The sequence below is a fragment of the Aegilops tauschii genome, chromosome 3 (genome assembly GCF_002575655.3).
Source record: "Aegilops tauschii subsp. strangulata cultivar AL8/78 chromosome 3, Aet v6.0, whole genome shotgun sequence".
Lineage (NCBI taxonomy): Eukaryota > Viridiplantae > Streptophyta > Magnoliopsida > Poales > Poaceae > Aegilops > Aegilops tauschii.
This window is the reverse complement of record NC_053037.3, coordinates 15,481,591-15,497,599: the sequence shown is the minus strand read 5'-3', so window position 1 is coordinate 15,497,599 and position 16,009 is coordinate 15,481,591. Positions and strand designations below refer to the sequence as shown.

Below are 16,009 nucleotides of genomic sequence, written 5' to 3'. Positions count from 1 at the left end.
GGAAGATACCTGGCTGGGGGCCACTCCACTTATGGTGCAATACCCTAGCTTGTATAGGATCGTCAGACATAAATTAGTCACGATCAAACAAGTATTGGGACAAGAAAACCCTGATATTTCTTTCCATAGGGACCTTATTGGGCCTCGTCTGGTAGCATGGAATGAATTACTCAATCGTCTGGAGGCCATTCAGCTGTCAGGCGAACCAGACAAGTTCCGATGGAATTTGCATCAGAATGGTACCTTTTCAGTCAAATCCTTGTATGATGCAATGACCCACACTGATGTACCGGTTGATAACAAGAAATTGTGGAAGCTCAAAATTCCCCTAAGAGTGAAGATATTCCTCTGGTTTCTAAACAAAGGGGTCATCTTAACTAGAGATAACTTGGCACGACGCAACTGGCAAGGTAGCAAGACATGTGTCTTTTGCCAACATGACGAGTCCATCAAACACTTATTTTTTGAGTGTAAGTTTACTCGTGTAGTCTGGGCCATAGGTCAAGTAGCTTTAAATCTATATCCCCCACGTAGTGCGCAGAACATGTTTGGCAATTGGTTGCGGGGTATCGATAAACAATTTTCTGCACATCTACTCGTGGGAGCGGCTGCCTTATATTGGGCACTGTGGCTCACCAGAAATGATGTGATTTTTAACAATAAATGTGTTTCATCTCCAGTGCAGGTTATCCATGCGTGTACGCGATGGCTCCGTACGTGGTCTATCCTGCAGAGGCCGGAGGACAGAGACCTTTTTATGATGGCGTCTACACGGCTGGAGCATACAACCAGGGAGGTTTTCTCCCAACATGGATGGCGGTGTAATCTCCGGATAGGCGTTGCCCCATCCTAGGCTGGGCTGATTTACTTTTGCTGTAAAACGATATTTATTTTTAGGCTTGTTGGACATGTTGGCTGTGTGCATCGCGCTATGCAGAGGCCGGGCATTCTTCAATGCGGTTGTATCACCTCGATATATCAATTGAATGAAATGTTCTTTATCGAAAAAAGGTCTTGGTGTACAAAGACACTGACAATATCCATATTGCAGTATAGTTCGTACCAATCTCTTCATCAATCACTGTCAATTATTTCTGTACAAATAAAGCCCACCTCACTAAGAGCACTAATTGTATGTCCATCATATTTTGCATGCAAAAACTAAAAAATATGCAAGTGACCTTGTTAGAAAGGGTAAGCAATTTCATACTTCGAATAAGGTCAACGAAGGAAGAACAAAAGCAGTCTGAGTTTCATCTGACAGGTGTAAGACGGTATGTTCTCAACTCTAAATCAAAATATAATGGTTGGTTTATCTTGTTAGCTATGTTTTTGCTTCCGTACGGCTGTAGAATATTTGCTCGACGTACCATCTAGCTCTGAACTGACTAGATTTTAGGTCGAGGTATCATAATCAAGCGGGCAGAGCAAACATTGTTGTAAATTGCAACCTAAGTTCAACCGTAAAGAGTTTGCATTGCCAGCATTGTTCCTATATTTCAACTTATACTTGTCTAATGACAATCATGCCAAGATAAAAAGAGTCAGGAGTTTTGATATTCATGTTATGTTAATTTCTAGTAACTCATCTCAAGTCATAAAGGAAGATAAGAAGCACATGCAATCCTATCATTGTTGTGGAATAAACTCGTGGTTTCATCAAAATAAAACTCAATAAGAAGCACATGCTATAAAGTTGCTAATAAGTAGGGAAGCTATAAATCATCAAGATTGCTAATACAAGTGTTTAGAACTGACTTCTCCATGGTTTTCATGCAAAGTTGCCTTTCCTATCACCTTCTCCGTTGCTTGAGGTAGTCGGACAAGGCGCACCGAACATATGTTGGTTCAAGACCGAGCATCTTTTCAGCAGAACACTGCTTGACTGCTTCCAGTGTTCTCTCTCTGGTGTTAATGGCAAGCATCCATGCAACCGCGGCGCGGATGTCTAGTCTTGCCACGATGTGGACAGCATCATCGTCGCACAAGCTAAGAGTGGGCGCACACTGAACCACCTTGTCCCAGTTCAACCTCTTGCCATCCGATAAGTTAGGGTAACTTGAACCTGTGACAGGCATGTCATCGGCCTTGACGGTGAACCTCTTGTGCCACTTCTTTGAGCAAATCTCCCTATTCCATGTGGTGGCCATCCAGCCTTGGCCAATGACCCCTTTCTCATTGCGGCTATCGCAAGGCCGACAAGATTTCAACTCGACGAACCTGATAACGCCATTGCTTATAGTGACGTCGCGAAACAGCCGTTTGGAGATATTGTCGACTCTGGTGCCGAACCATGACACCAGATTGCAAGGGACCGGAACAGGCAATTGGATAAAATGCATGGCCGGACCATGGTTGAGCACGTTGCATAGAAGAATGCCATGCAAATGATTGACCCAGCCAAGTGTTCCATTTCCGGTGAAGATCGCGGGTGTCTTGGTGCCGCATTATTAGCTCGTGATTGTGGTACTTGGCCGTGTGCTTGGCGATGTTGACCACCTGGTTGCGCCATGGCCACCCAGAGATATCGGAGCCATACACATCGAGGCTGGTACAGTAGCTGTTGCAACGCGGGAAGACCACAATGTAGTCTTTGCTATTGAGATCGGCGCCGCCAAGGGGCACAACGCCGGCCAGCGCAATGTAGTCAGGGTGGGCGGTGCGGCGGAGAAGGTGGAGAGATGGAGCCTCCAGACCTGCCCTATAGACGAAGAAATCGCTGTGCTCCCGTAGCGGTCAGTGAACGGGACGACGAGAAGGACGAACGCGTCCGCGGAGCTCACAACCACGGGATCCCCGCCGTAGCCGCTCTCCGCCATGTCGGGGCAGTGGACGAAGCAGCGAGAGACGGCCGGCGGGTTCGCGAGCTCGAAGGTCGCCTTGACGTCACGCCCTTGACTCGTGACGCCGTGGGCGGTGGTCGCGTTGTCGCGGTCGCCGATGTGGCATTTTGAGTCGGTGAGCACCCATGGGCGACGGGCACAGCGCCTGAGCTGGTCCGACATGGCGACGTGACGGGGACATAAGGCGAGCCGGCGGGCGGCAGCGGCGATTGGAATTGATCCGGAATCGGCGATGAGGAGCTACCCGTAGCAAAATATGGGCCGGCTAGACAGCAGGACACGGCCCATTTAATTAATTTACAAGAATTATTATTATTAGGGCGACGTGTACGTGCGGTTTGATTGAGAACTGCTCCGATTTTTTTTTATACTTTTTTTTTAAAGATTGAGAACTGCTCCAGTGGGTTCCGTTTTCGCCTACAAAGCAAAGCCATGTACGTATACGAAGCGTGTTTTAGTTGTACTCGGAACAGGTTATTGAGAAAGTCCAGCTCGGAATCAGACCTACGTACCCTTATTGCATCAATATAAGCGGCCGATACCCTCTTCTGTAAGCACCAGAAAACCAACCAGGTGCTCTCGTGTGTTCCTGATTCAGGAAGATCGCAGGTTTTCATATAGCTTTCCTGAGCCAAACTAGTCCGGCGAATAAAGGATGCAGATTCTCGTGGACACTGTCGCCGGCGAGACGATCTCCCTCAAGGTCGATCCATCAGACACTATCTACCTTGTCAAGGAAAAGATCCAGGATAAGCAGCTCCTCACCTTCAACGGGGAGCAGCTCGACGCGCTGGCCGACTATGGCGTCCGTGACGGATCCGCTCTTGGCCTCCGCCTCCATCCGCTCCATGAGAAGATGCAGATCCATGTGGTTGAGAGCCTGACGGGCAGGGTCATGAACCTTGCAGTCACGACCTCAGATACAGTCGACAATGTCAAGGCCAAGATTCACAAGTGGCACGGTTTTCCCAAGGATCAACAGTGCCTCATCTTCGCCAACAGACAGCTCGACGACGACGAAGAAGAAGGCAGGACCCTGGCGGACCTCAACATCCGCAACGACGCCACCCTCCTCCTCGTCCTACACAGCCGGTGTCCCAGAGGGATGATGAAGATCTACGTGAAGACGCTACGGCAAAATTTCTATAATCTTGAGGTGAGGAGCACAGATACCGTCTATAATGTCAAGGAGAAGATTTGGGCTGCGGAAGGCATTCCCCCGGGCCAGCAGAGCCTCATATTTGACGGCAAGAAAATGAAGGATGACCGTACCTTGGCACACTATAATATCCAGATGTATGAAGTTCTCTATTTTGTGCTCAACCTACGTGGTTGAATATTCATGGCATCATTTTTGCACCATGGGGTGTACTGCCGTGGTCTCCTTCGTACAGTACAGGCTTGTGTGATCTGAATATTTTGTCAATCTTGTAGACTGTCTTGTCATATATTACATGCCACTTAGTAATTGAAGCTGTGCCCTGGCGAGTATTTGCTGAAGCACTCTTTGGAAGTTCCCTATATATAGTAATTTAAATTGTTAGGTCAATGATTTTCAGTTTCATTTTATGTGCTGGCCACAAAGAACTGGTCTACCACTTGGCATTGTTGATAGCCAATAATATGTCTGTGTGCAGCGACGCGTGTGCATGACGCCAGTTAATTAGAATACGCATCTCGTTGTGGTTAGCAGTCTTGATTACGATCAGCTTACTCCTTTTCTTTTTTGGGTGATTAGCTTACTTTCAATCAGAGCTAATCTATGACGCACGAGCATACGCATAGCTCGATCGGACAATATAACAATACAATAGTGCGACAAATCACATGGCAATACATGAAAGAGAACAAAGACCATTCCACACCTCTATCCCCGGCCATGACTCATAGACTTGTGTAACAAGCATTCAAACAAGAAAAACAATAAAAATAGTTCCATTTCCATCCTGGAGTTTGCAAAATTCTATGTCTTGAGACCTCAACGCACTCCTATATATACATGAAGCTGCTGTGGTGCGCTTTCGCCAACAAAAGCAGAGGCATCTATGCGAAGCAGATTCGGTACTGCATATAAATCGTTGGAAGTAGCTAGCCATGAAAAGCAGCACGCTGATGGTGATCATGGTCCTCCAGGCCACTCTGGTCATGGGGATCTTTATCCTCCCGGACATGTGCAACGGAGATGTGCATGCAACGTCCGTGGGTGAGGGCAAGGCCATCGACCTCAACCTGGGCAAGCTAAGGTGCTGCAGCAACTGCAACTCCTCCTCGGGCCTCTACACATGCGAAGACGTCGTGAAGATATGCGACCCTGTCTGCAAGCGATGCGCCGTCGTGAAGAAGAACCTTGTCAAGGAGTTCAGGTGCACCGACACCTTCCTCGGTCTGTGCGAAAATCCGTGCAAGAACCACTGAAGATGAAAGTAGCTAATAAGCGGCACGCTAGCTGCTACTGTGATTTGATATGTGCTACGGTGCACAGTAGGCATGTATGCCAGGATTGGGATTGGATGATTTTCGATCCATGTTATACGCGGAACAGTAAGTCGTTGTTTACGTGTTTATTGACACAATAAAATCGGTGTTAGATATTGGTGGTTATATCATGGCAATCTCCACAATTTTGATTCTAGATATTGGTGGAATAGTTCCTATAGGCTTGAGTCACGATGTTGTGGAAATTTATTGATGCACCGAATCACAAGATATTTGACGTGTTAGGTTGATCATTTCTTGCGACGGCAACAAGCATCTTTTCTCCCGTGAGGATATTTTACATTATTTTAGAGAGCTAGTATTAATCGGTCACAAGTCGGAGTATGAAATATTGTCTGCATATCAAACATACATTGTTTTGCAAGTTCCTTAGTTGTGTCTGCTTATCCTATGGGACTGGCTAGAGGTCAGTTGACTGAAAATAAAATTTGGTCAGTTGACTGACCACAAGTTTGTTTCGGTCAAAACTTTAGATTAGTTGTACGTGTTCAGGGCATGCACACTCACACCTAGCCAAACAGGCACAAATCACATGCTTGGTCCAACAGACGAGAGCATTCCAATATAATTTTTCACATGTTATATAGTATTTGCGTGTATACATTTTATACTCACTCAACATCCCAAAAGTATCCATAAAAAACAATTAAGAAAATGAAAAAAGAAAAGCCAAAAAGGTATACGAATAGAAGAAAAACATGAAACATTGTCCCTCTATGAAAAGACGAAATGGCTTCAGCGCAATAAGGAATCGACTGACCCAAAACAGTGGTCAGTCAAAAATTTCGGCCCAAAACATGACTGTAGACACAACAGAAAAAAAAAACAAGAACACGAATCTTGGAGCTGAAATCCAATTGACTGACCCAAATTTATTTTCAAACGACTTACATGTAGCTAAAGTGTATCTTATTACCTAAGAAAGTGATCCTCACTAATTTATTTATCTCAAGATGCAAACATGTCACATCGCCATATGATTATGGGTGGGATAATGCCAACCTCAACAAGCAACCTTGCATGAGAAAAGACCCACCACTACATACAACCATGCATGAGAAAATATTTTTCATTCTATTATTCTACTTTTAATTAATAAACATTTTACTGATATACATAATCAAATATAATAAGTCATATGTATTTTCAATTTCGGTTCATCTATTATTAATGTAAATATTTATATTCCGCATAATCAAATTTCATTGGAATATATTGCAACCGATTCCCGCAGCAACGAGCGGAGTATCATATAGTTAACAAGGATATATGAGACCATACATGCTGTAACTCTTCAGACAGGCATATTTTATTCGCGCACATGCTTGCTTCAGATTGCAATAGACATGTACTTTCTCCATTCACTGTATCACAGAAAATGGTACAGTGCACGTATAGTGGACGCTTAGGCACAAAGCATCAACCAAAGACTGAGGTAATGATTAATTATTAATTAATGGAGCATATGTTTTCCTCTCGTGCCTGGCGGCTGGAACCCTAGCCGCCGCCAGGAGAGGCCAGTTTTCCAGCGCCGTCCTTCACCGGCGACCTCGGTTGTCAGTGGTGAGGGGGGTCGCCGGATCCACGCGTGTGGATCGTTTTTACTCCTTCGTAGTCTAGGTTTTTAGGCTGTTCATCGTCTTGGCTTCGGCGACGACGATGATGGCTCTGAATAAAGATACATTGGATCTTTCCACTAGTAGAAAAATGGTCTAATGTGAAACTCATTAGTCCCGGTTTGGTATTGAACCGGCACTAATGTGACCATTAATGCCGGTTCCAGCGGCCAGGCGGGCGGCGCTCATTAGTACCGGTTCGTGGCGAACCTTTAGTACTGGTTCGTGTCACGAACCGGTACTAAAGAGGTGGTGGCCTTTAATACGGGTTGGTGGCTCCAACCGGTACTAAAGGGGGGTCTTTAGTACCGGTTGGAGCCACCAACCGGTACTAAAGGTGGTGGCCTTTAGTATGGGTTGGTGGCTCCAACCGGTACTAAAGACCCCCCTCCAACCGGTACTAAAGGTGGTGCGCTGCCACCCGCAGTGCACAATGTTTACTCCCACCTCGCTAGTTGAGAGGAGCTCACACCGGTTTATAAGCCCCGCCGCGGCTACCGTGTCGAGCTTCTCTCTAAGCAGGCCTTTGTGGGCCTATTGCAAGTCTTCTGCCCTGTGGGGCCTACTGGGCCGTATGGGCCTGCATCATGGCCCAACTAGAGATTGGGTTTCTAGTCGTATGCAGGCCGTGCCGACCCAGTAGGCTGGCTGTTTTTGCTTTATTTCAAAAATAAAAATAAAAAAATCCTTACCAACCGGGACTAAAGGTCCCCCAGACCACGGTGCGCCTCGTGCCACGTGGTGGGCCTTTGGTCCCGGTTCGTGTTAAACCGGGACTAAGGGGGGGGGGGACCTTTAGTCCCCACTCTTTAGTACCGGTTCCAGAACTGGTACTAAAGGTCCTTACGAACCGGTACTAAAAGTCGTTTTTTACTAGTGTTCCCTGATGAGGCCATCGGTTCTATGGTTGGGGATGGATTTGGAAACCAGTCTGTTCAAGCAAGGATGGCGTGGCGGCGACGGCATCCTAGTGGTGGACCTATGTCCTCGGGCTCCGCCATTGTGACGGTGTTTGCTCCAGCGTGGCGCAAAGCTTGGGAGGTAGTCAAGGAGTGGATGCAGATTATTGTTTGCATCGACGACATCTGGAAGACGGAACGTGTGCTGGGTTCGTTGTTCATGGATGGCGGGTATGGTTTCCTCCTTCTGCGTCTTAGTCGAGGCGAGGTGCCAGATCTGGAGTTCGATGGCGTGTCCGGGGTGTTGCCCTGATCTAATTCGTTCAATGGCAAGGGCTTCACTTTTGGTGAGCCACCTTGGAGGTCCGCAAAGCTGCATATCAGCGATGGAGCCGCGTCAAGTTCGGGTGAGGAGGTGACCCGTCATTCTTTTCTTCGTTGGCTTCTATGATGGTGCCGGAGGCAGGTGACGGGCGTTGGTGTCAAGTTCAAAGATGTTCTAGTATCATTTTAGTTTTGTCATATCGGTCCTTACGTGACTTGTATTTTGATCTCTTTTTTTTAAGCGTAATAACTTTATTCCTCAAATAACAGCAAGATCCTTTACATAATGGTGGAGAATAAAGTCAGGGACGATGGTCTCCCACTCTTCTGATTTACTAATGCTGAAACGGTGCTTTGCTAAATCATCCGCTATCAAGTTTGCCTCTCTAGTACAATAATCAAAACTGATAGAAGCATAATCCATTGACATGAGGGAGCATTCTGCTATGACTGGGACATCCATTCCCATGTAGGCATTAGGATCAGATATGGCCTCCAGCGCAGTCAAACTATCAGACTCGATGATAAGCTTCATACAACCCAGTTTCGCTGCTAGGTACAGACCACATCGAATAGCAAATAATTCAGCTGAACCTGCACTAGACACATGTGGTAGGACATGAGTTGCTGCCCCCAGAAATTTGCCATGGTCATCTCGTGCAACAGCTCCGCAAGCTCCTGTGAAGTTATCCTCATGAAATGATGCATCGACATTGATTTTTATGATATGAATGAGACATGTATTACCTTGCAAAAAAAAACTACGGTAATACCAACGGCTTCAACACAAGATACAATCCAATAAAATCTACCTTTTTTACGCGTGCATTGGTTGACAGGATTAGCTTAGAAATCTCTGAGATCGGATTGCATGTGTCATGAACAATATGGCATCATTAGCTCCGGTCATCTTAGTGTTGTTGTTGTCGCCTTGTCGGCAGCACTCTGTCTAAGCACTCTTTCAGATAAGTTGTTCCAATATACAATATTTTGCCCTTCGTTGAACGTGCATGTTTTCTGATCTTCTTGTTTATTTATTTTGGTCTCGAATACCATTTGGTTGCAGAAATTCTTCGAGAAAGACTTATGCATTGGACCAAGCTTTACGGCCATGCCATCCCAAAGCCACTCACTCCTCGATCGGCCCTTACAAAGCTGCCACGATCGCTAGATCTCGTGCCATCCCACGTAGCTACCATGGCAGCGATTTCAACTCTACATGCAATGACATAAAACCCAGGCCAAGTCGTGAACATGTCTCACGCAGCAGGGCCTTCTTATTTTGCTAAGTACTGAACCAACAGAGCTAAATAAACGGCTACGGAATTAAGTGTGCATCAGGGAGCTGCCGGCGTGCAGTGTCGTTATGGACGCGCTGCGGTCATGTGATTTGCAACCGCGCCATATACCCCCAGCCCCAGCGGCGGCATAGTCCCCAATCCTCCATGATCTCGTGGCCCTCCCTTCTTTCCAGGCTGCTGACCAACTGCCAGCCCCAGCTGCGGCATAGTCCCTAATCCTCCATGGACATCTCGTGGCCCTCCCCCCTTTCCAGGCTGCTGACCAACTGCATATGCATTGATGCCATCGGTCGCAAATTGTTAAACGTAAATACACACAAGTAGCCCTAGCTAGCTAGAACGAACATGGACTTGAAAAATGCTAGGAAGGATCGTACGCGTGGTTACATACCTTCGTATGGAGGCGCCATATGGATCTGCTTGTTACCCGTGAGCATCGGAGGAGGCAACTTTGGTTTGCGGGCCCCTAGCCGCCGCCCCTCCATAGTCTCGTCTCCAACTGCCAAGCATCGCAAATTAACAAACATAAATACACACAATGTCCAGGAAACTGAGGAAAGGATGTACATGTGGTTGCGAACTTGTGATGCATACCTTTGTCGGCGGCAGAGCTAGGCACCAGCACGGAGCAACGGCAGCATACGATGGCCAGGATTACCATGGTGCGTGTAAGCGAGGAGGAAGAAGACAGCTTCATGGTCTAGGATCCTGTGTGGCCGGCTAACTTCTTTGTTCTCTCTTTTGCGGCCGGTTTACTCACTCTTAAGTACTAAAAGCGGCAAGCATACTTGCGATTGCTCTTGCGTCAAGTGAAAGTGGCATTAACCTAGTCTAATCACGTTCTTCTATACTCCATTGAACAAGTCTAGGTACGATGTCCCAGGTCAAGTGCTCAAAGTCGTCTCTCTAGTCTCCACTCTTGTGTCCAATGTTATCCCCTTCAGCCCAGCGCCAAGTTTGTCAAATATCCGTCGCCAGTCGAGCATAGTCGTGGCTTAAGCGCGTGCGTTAGGCTCGTAGGGGCAGTCGCTGAGTTTATGATCTCATTAAGCAAAGTGGTTAGAGATAAAACCTAGTGCTTGGAACGAGTACAAGAGTAAGCAACCCGTCAGTACTGTGAATAGGACCGTGTGGGACACTGAACTTGTGCCCATAATTTGCTATGAAGAAGACGTGGGCTGAACGTCATGATCAATTCAGATGCCTGGGCAGGATCAGTAATGGGACAGGTTTATCTCGAAGCCCTAGTTTCATCTGACAGGTTTAAGAAAGACTAGTCTGAACTTGTGCCAATAACTTGCTATATGAAGCAAAACACCTTCGGTTACCAAAGGAAGAATGAAAGCAGTCGACTTTCATCTGACAGGTTTAAGAAGGACTAGCCTGAACTCCAAATCAAATTAAATTGGTTTGTTTATCTCGTCAGCTGTCTTTTGCTTCAGTTGCTCTGTTTCAAAGGGCCGGAAAATCAAGGGTTGTTCAAAAAACTAAGTCAAATTAACTTGATTGGTTTGTTTCTGGTTGTAGGATAATTGCTCGAGGGCGAGGCATCATAATTGAGATTTTCCAGCTCCTCCAATAGATATAAAACTTAAAAGGGACAGGAGTTTCGATATTCATGTTTATATTAATTTTTGGTAACTCAGCTCCAATCATAAAGAAAGAACAAGAACTAATAAGAAGCACATGTTATAAAGTTTAGAATACATGTAGGTAAGCTATAAAATCCAGATCTCTACCACACATAGTTACCACTCATTTCTTGCTAATTTTCCTCCCGTTGAGTGCACCTTCTTGCAAGCTCCACTTGTTAAACACAATGTATATCGTGTCATATCATGTCACGTATGGAAGAGTCCAAGGGCGCAGGATCTAGGATAGATAGTTGGTTCGGTTCACATGTAATTCTATCTCCTTATTTCCTGTAACTACCTTCTATCTCTTGTTCTCCAAGTTGTACATCTCCTGTTAAATGTCCAACGATGTATGCGCTTCAGGGAGGTGCGCCCCTGCCTATAAACACGAAGCACGTCACCTTAGGTCGAGGTAAGACGTTTCCGCATATCGCACATGGTAATCAAAGCCTCCTCTTCCAAACCCTAGCTTTCGATCTCCATTAGTGCTAGCCATGTCTTCCTCCAGCGCCATCCAAACAAACCTAAGTGGCCAGGTCACGGAGAAGCTCTCACGGGCGAACTACGTCATGTGGCGCCCGCAGTTGAGGGGAGCTGTCGTGGAATTGTCACGGCAGATGTCCTCGTGCTAGGACTTAGTCGTGGGGCCATCGCAGCTAGGAAGCTCAAAGGGGTTAAACAGGATAAGGAACACGAGGGTTATACTGGTTCGGCCCCTTACGGTGAAGGTAAAAGCCTACGTCCAGTTGAGGTGGTATTGATTAGGGTTTCGATGACCAGGAGCTAAACCGTCCTGCCTGGTTATCGATTTTGTCTTACCTCTCCCTAAACCGCCGCCGGGTCGTCCCTTTATATAGAGAGGTTGACGCCCAGCGGTTCTCAGAGTCCCGGCCGGCTCATAACAGTGTCCGGCTCGGACTCTTAACTATTCTTGCCTTACACTACAAGTCTTGCCATAACGGCGGTTTATCACTATGGGCTTTAAGCCATCTCCGGGTCTTAAGCCCACCTTTGATCCACCGTCTCCAAGTTTGGTACTGGGCTTCGCATGATGACCATTATGAGTAACCCGGCCCCTCCTTGGAGGGTGACTCTAATGGTTATATCCTAAACAGGAGCCATGCCCGCATCACGCCGGTGTCCCTTGATGAGCTCTATGCCATGCTGAGCAACTTCGATTAGAGCGTCGCCCAATACCACAGCGCCGGCGGCGGGTTCAAGTCCTCTGCGAACGCGGCAACCCGCGGGCGTGGTGGGTACTCCTCCCGTCATCGCAGTCCTCCTCGCGCCAAGGGCAAGCACAGCGGCGGCAACACCAACAACTCCGGTTCCCCGCGGCGGCCGCCCCATCTCCACCAACAACAGGGGTCGCCGCGGCGGCTCGGGCCGGTCACGCCCGGACGCCGTTCGCTGTCAGATCTGCGGGAAACCCGGACACACCACCAAAGATTGCTGGTATCGCTTTGACGAAGACGATGCCTCTTCTGAAGATGATGACAAGGTCGCTGCTGCTGATGATGGATCCTATGGCGTCGATACAAATTGGTACCTTGACAGTGGCGCAACCAATCACCTCACGGGGGAGCTAGAGAAGGTGACCCTCCGAGAGAAGTATCACAGGAAGGACCAGATTCACACCGCCAGTGGTGCAGGTATGAGCATACATCACATTGGTCATTCGGTTATACGTACCCCTTCTCGTAAAATTCATCTTGGAATTTTTTTGCATGTCCCTTGTGCCAACAAAAATCTCCTATCCGTTCATCGCATTACCATTAACAATCATGTCTTTATTGAATTCCATCCTTTTTTTCTTTTTGATAAAGGATCAGGCCACGAAGAAGGTACTATATCGAGGTAGATACGATTCGAGGGCTTTACCCTTTGATTCCGGAGCTTAGGAGATTCAATAAACAAGCCTATGGTGTTGTCAAACTTTCCTCAACACGTTGGCACGATCATTTAGGGCATGCTTCTTTTCCTCTTGTTGAACGTTTGCTCAGGAAAAATAAGCTCCCGTTTGTTGGTGAGCGAAATATTGAAACTAGTTGTGATTCTTGCCAAAAAGCAAAATGTCATCAATTACCTTATCCTATTTCTACAAGTGTTTCTACTCAATCGTTGCAATTAATATTTTCTGATGTTTGGGGTCCTGCCCCTAGTTCTGTTGGTAGACACACATAATATGTAAGCTTCATTGATGACTATAGCAAATTTTCTTGGATCTATCTTCTTAAGAAAAGATTCAATGTTCTCCAAGTGTTCAAAAACTTTCAAGCACTTGTTGAACGCAAGTTGGATAGCAAGATCATTGCTGTTCAATCCGACTAGGGTGGGGAATACGAGAAATTAAATTCCTTCTTCCAAACACTTGGCATCTCACACCATGTGGCGTGCCCTCATGCTCACCAACAAAACGGTTCTTCCGAACGCAAGCATAGGCATATTGTTGAAGTTGGTCTAGCTCCTTTAGAAGGTGCTTCCATGCCCCTCAAGTTTTGGGATGAAGCGTTTCTCACTACTGTTCATATCATTAATATGCTCCCGAGCCGTGTCATAAACAATGGAACCCCCATAGAATGACTTCTTCATGTCAAGCCTAACTATACATCTCTACGTGTCTTCGGTTGTGCGTGTTGGACCAATCTCCGTCCATACAATCCTCACAAACTCATGTTCCGATCTAAACAGTGTGTCTTCCTTGGCTATAGTGCCCAACACAAGGGGGTTAAGTGCCTAGATGTTTCCACCCGGCGTGTTTATATTTCTCGCGATGTTGTGTTCGACGAGACCAAATTCCTCTTTGCCAGTCTTCATCCAAACGTCGGCGCTTTACTTCATAAAGAAATCTTCCTTCTACCATCTTCTCTCACCGGATTTGATGAAGGGGAACAAAACTGTGATGATCATATGTTGACTAACCCTCAAACCACCGTGCATGAGTTGTGTGATGTTGCAGAAGAAAACAGAATGGAAAATGATGAAGAAAATGATTTGAATGGGCCATATTTCATGTGCCCCGGTCCAGGGAACAGATCCGCCTCGGGATCAGTTCCCGCATTAGCGGCAGACCTGCCCAGCGAATCGGCCTCGGGATCCGTCGCCGCTGGCAGGGCAGCAGAATCCCCTCGGGAATCTGCGCGCGCCATCAGCTGCGCGTGGAGCCGCCGACCGCGCGCCTGCGAGCGAGCCCGCGTCTGCCACGTGGCCACCTACGATTCGTGGCAGCGCCTCCACCAACCCGAGCGAACCACATGCCGCCACTTGTCCACCTCCTATTGGGTCCACGGGGGCCCGGTTCCTGGTCCAACCCGTGTGCTACAAACGGCGTGACCTGCGCAGGCCGACAGGCGCGGGACCCGCCTCTGGCACAGCGGACGCTGGCCCTCCATCACGGCGTCATGATGAGTCCCGCCCGCCAGGATCTTCTGCGAAGCCGCGGCGTTGCACGTCTTCATCTGCGACCACGGAAGATCCGATCGCAGATCCTGCCGCTGAACCTGCTGCTGCTTCGCCACGATCTGCCTCGGGATCGTTTCCTGCTGCAACTCCCACGGGTTGCATGGGATCTTCTATGCCACCCGTGCCGACTACTTCATCAGCACGACGTACACGACTGCAACAGGGGGTAATTCAACCAATTAATTATAAGCATATTACAAAATATGGCATGGTGTATTCTACAGGTGAACCACACACACTCGATGAAGCCCTAGCTGATCAAAAACTGGAAGAAGTCCATGCACGAAGAGTACATGGCATTGAAAAGAAATAAAACATGGCACTTGGTCCCTCCACGGCACGATAAAAATCTTATTGATTGCAAGTGGGTGTTCGGGATCAAGAGAAAACCTGATGGCACCATTGATCGCTACAAGGCAAGACTTGTGGCAAAAGGCTTCAAGGAACGGTACGGTATAGACTATGAGGACACATTCAGTCCAGTGGTAAAAGCTGCAAAAATTCATCTTGTTTTGTCCATTGTTGTGTCCAGGGGCTGGAGTCTTAGACAGCAAGACGTACAGAACACGTTCCTCCATGTTGTTCTGTAAGAGGAAGTATACATGAAACAACCTCCTGGGTTTGAAAACCAACATGCACCATTGCACGTGTGCAGACTTGACAAAGCATTATATGGGTTAAAGCAGGCTCCAAGGGCGTGGTATTCACGTCTCAGTCAAAAGATGCAAACTCTTGGCTTTGTTCCTTCTAAGTCTGACACCTCACTGTTTATTTATAACAAGTGCAATACTCACATCTTCGTTCTTATCTATGTTGATGATATTATTGTTACAAGCTCATCTGATGAAGCCATAACAGGATTGTTGAAGGATCTCAGTGCATAGTTTGCTCTTAAGGATCTTGGAGATTTGCACTATTTCTTAGGGATAGAAGTGAAGAAACATGATGATGGACTTCACTTATCCCAAGAAAATATGCAACTGATCTGGTAAGGAAGGCTGGCTTGCAAGGTTGTAAACCCTCACCTACTCCATTATCCAATTCGGAAAAATTGTCTCTCACAGAAGGACAAGCCTTGAGTCAAGAAGACAACGCCAAATACAGGAGTCCGGTAGGTGCACTTCAATATCTCACCCTTACAAGACCTGATATCTCATATGCTATTAACAAAGTCTGTCAGTTTCTTCATGCACCCACTACTGTTCATTTGACTGCTGCTAAGCGAATAGTTAGATATGCCAAGAACACTCTTAGCTGTTGGGGATCGTTGTAGAAATTGAATTTTTTCTACGCATCACCTAGATCAATCTATGGAGCTTACTAGCAACGAGAGGGAAGTGCATCTTCATACCTTTGAAGATCGTACGGAAGCGCTGCAAGAACGCGGTCGGTGGAGTCGTACACGAAGCGATTCAGATCGCGGCCGAATCCGAT

General features: G+C 47.0%; 3 protein-coding genes across 3 annotated transcripts; 2 read left to right on the top strand and 1 right to left on the bottom strand.

Moving 5' to 3' along the window:
- Positions 1 to 3,208: 3,208 nt before the first annotated feature.
- On the top strand, positions 3,209 to 4,759 carry LOC109739561 (polyubiquitin 11-like). Its single transcript, XM_020298643.2, has one exon. It carries the CDS (start codon positions 3,499 to 3,501, stop codon positions 4,177 to 4,179), a length of 681 nt encoding a protein of 226 aa, XP_020154232.1. The 5' UTR covers positions 3,209 to 3,498; the 3' UTR covers positions 4,180 to 4,759.
- Positions 4,760 to 4,893: 134 nt separating this feature from the next.
- On the top strand, positions 4,894 to 6,163 carry LOC109739562 (Bowman-Birk type wound-induced proteinase inhibitor WIP1-like). The gene has a single exon (XM_020298644.4). It carries the CDS (start codon positions 4,938 to 4,940, stop codon positions 5,256 to 5,258), a length of 321 nt encoding a protein of 106 aa, XP_020154233.1. The 5' UTR covers positions 4,894 to 4,937; the 3' UTR covers positions 5,259 to 6,163.
- Positions 6,164 to 9,239: 3,076 nt separating this feature from the next.
- Positions 9,240 to 10,174, bottom strand: LOC120975270 (uncharacterized). The gene is made up of 3 exons (XM_040401907.3): positions 10,074 to 10,174; positions 9,871 to 9,978; positions 9,240 to 9,745 (listed from the first exon to the last, which is right to left on the bottom strand). The coding sequence occupies exons 1-3, from the start codon at positions 10,138 to 10,140 to the stop codon at positions 9,543 to 9,545; spliced, it is 378 nt and encodes a 125-aa protein (XP_040257841.2). The 5' UTR covers positions 10,141 to 10,174; the 3' UTR covers positions 9,240 to 9,542.
- Between the last annotated feature and the right edge of the window lie 5,835 nt (positions 10,175 to 16,009).

What these genes read in the sequence shown, in the direction of transcription:
- LOC120975270 (XM_040401907.3), bottom strand. Translation starts at nt 10,140, where the DNA reads ATGGTAATCCTGGCCATCGTATGCTGCCGTTGCTCCGTGCTGGTGCCT. An exon ending in TAGCTCTGCCGCCGACAAAG is followed by an intron (nt 9,979 to 10,073) that starts GTATGCATCACA and finishes GATGCTTGGCAG; the next exon opens with TTGGAGACGAGACTATGGAG. An exon ending in TATGGCGCCTCCATACGAAG is followed by an intron (nt 9,746 to 9,870) that starts GTATGTAACCAC and finishes ATGCATATGCAG; the next exon opens with TTGGTCAGCAGCCTGGAAAG.
- LOC109739561 (XM_020298643.2), top strand. Translation starts at nt 3,499, where the DNA reads ATGCAGATTCTCGTGGACACTGTCGCCGGCGAGACGATCTCCCTCAAG.
- LOC109739562 (XM_020298644.4), top strand. Translation starts at nt 4,938, where the DNA reads ATGAAAAGCAGCACGCTGATGGTGATCATGGTCCTCCAGGCCACTCTG.